The sequence below is a fragment of the Colletotrichum tamarilloi genome (assembly GCF_030869305.1).
Source record: "Colletotrichum tamarilloi strain Tom-12 chromosome Unknown Scaffold_590.1, whole genome shotgun sequence".
NCBI classification, from domain to species: Eukaryota; Fungi; Ascomycota; class Sordariomycetes; order Glomerellales; family Glomerellaceae; genus Colletotrichum; species Colletotrichum tamarilloi.
In genome coordinates this window covers 1-1,051 of record NW_026849972.1, presented here as the reverse complement: position 1 = coordinate 1,051, position 1,051 = coordinate 1, and the positions used below count along the sequence as shown (strand labels likewise).

Sequence of the window (1,051 nt, the reverse complement as noted above, 5' to 3'; positions counted from 1 at the left end):
CTTGGCTCATTCTCGACCATCTGAGGGACAGCGCAACCCATACCGCACAGTCGTCCAGGATGACGACTATTGTCGAAAACCTGTCGGAATGCTTGAACTGCAACAGACACCAGTCAAGTCGTTTACCGCCCTCGCGGAGTGTCTCCTGATAGCAGCCAAAGCTGCCGGCGCACAATAGCAGACCTCGATCCGTTCCGAGAGGTGGATAGTCGTCGTTGGCAGGAATTTGACTACGGCCAATTGCAGTGTGGTGTTCTCTTCCCTCTACGGAATCCCGTGCTAGCCAATGCAGAATCATGCCATCTCGATGATCCTGAACCTCGCTGATCCTGAACCTCGCTGGTCCAAGGCTCTCGCGTTCAACGCTGGCTCGTCGCAGCCAAGCTGCGCGTGTCAATGGCATCTCGAGCTTCTAATCTTCCTCTCCAAGATGCGTATAGTGACATGTAGAGCATTGACTGTGCTGCAGAGGAGAATGATGAGCCAAAACGTGGTCATAGCGTGAAGAAGCCACGAACGCAAAGTGTGCACGGTAGAAAGATGTCTGAACGAAGGGAGGTTGTTTTCGACAGAGGCACTGGACTCAGAAGTGGGCTTGGTAGGAATGGTCGCAGGAATGGTAGGCGTAGCTGGGAAGATGGCAAGACGGGCCCGTCGAGAAGCACAGTGACTGGAACGACGAAGCTGTCGGGTGCATCCAGGATGTGATCAGAATATGCTGCTCCAGCCTCTGAGAACATAGAACGCACCCTAGACTTACAGTACTGTACAGCAGCAGCTAACGGAACTTGGCAAATCTGTTTCCCGACCATCCAGACCAGTCCTCGAGTGTTGTGTGCGCAGGCGCCATGGGGCATCGTTCTCGGCCCAGAGGCGGCTCGGCCTGGGCCATGGTGGGTGGTCGAGACCGCAGGGGGGGGGGTTGTTGTTTGTGGTCGATTAACGCAGGGCCAGGGCGGATCGAACTCCAGCGAGCCACTTCCTGCCGGATCCACATTGGACTCAGGACCAGATCGGGCTTTGGATCAGGAACCGCTTCGAGTGGGGCGAC

The 1,051-nt window shown here is 56.0% G+C and overlaps 2 protein-coding genes across 2 annotated transcripts; one reads left to right on the top strand and one right to left on the bottom strand.

Annotated features, from left to right (window-relative positions):
- Positions 1-59: 59 nt before the first annotated feature.
- Positions 60-149, top strand: CTAM01_17389 (uncharacterized protein; the record flags this gene model as incomplete). The annotated part of the gene is made up of 1 exon (XM_060533373.1): positions 60-149. The coding sequence occupies one exon, from the start codon at positions 60-62 to the stop codon at positions 147-149; it is 90 nt and encodes a 29-aa protein (XP_060372050.1).
- A 434-nt stretch (positions 150-583) lies between these two features.
- On the bottom strand, positions 584-892 carry CTAM01_17388 (uncharacterized protein; the record flags this gene model as incomplete). Its single annotated transcript, XM_060533372.1, has 2 exons — positions 584-684; positions 784-892. The coding sequence occupies 2 exons, from the start codon at positions 890-892 to the stop codon at positions 584-586; spliced, it is 210 nt and encodes a 69-aa protein (XP_060372049.1).
- Between the last annotated feature and the right edge of the window lie 159 nt (positions 893-1,051).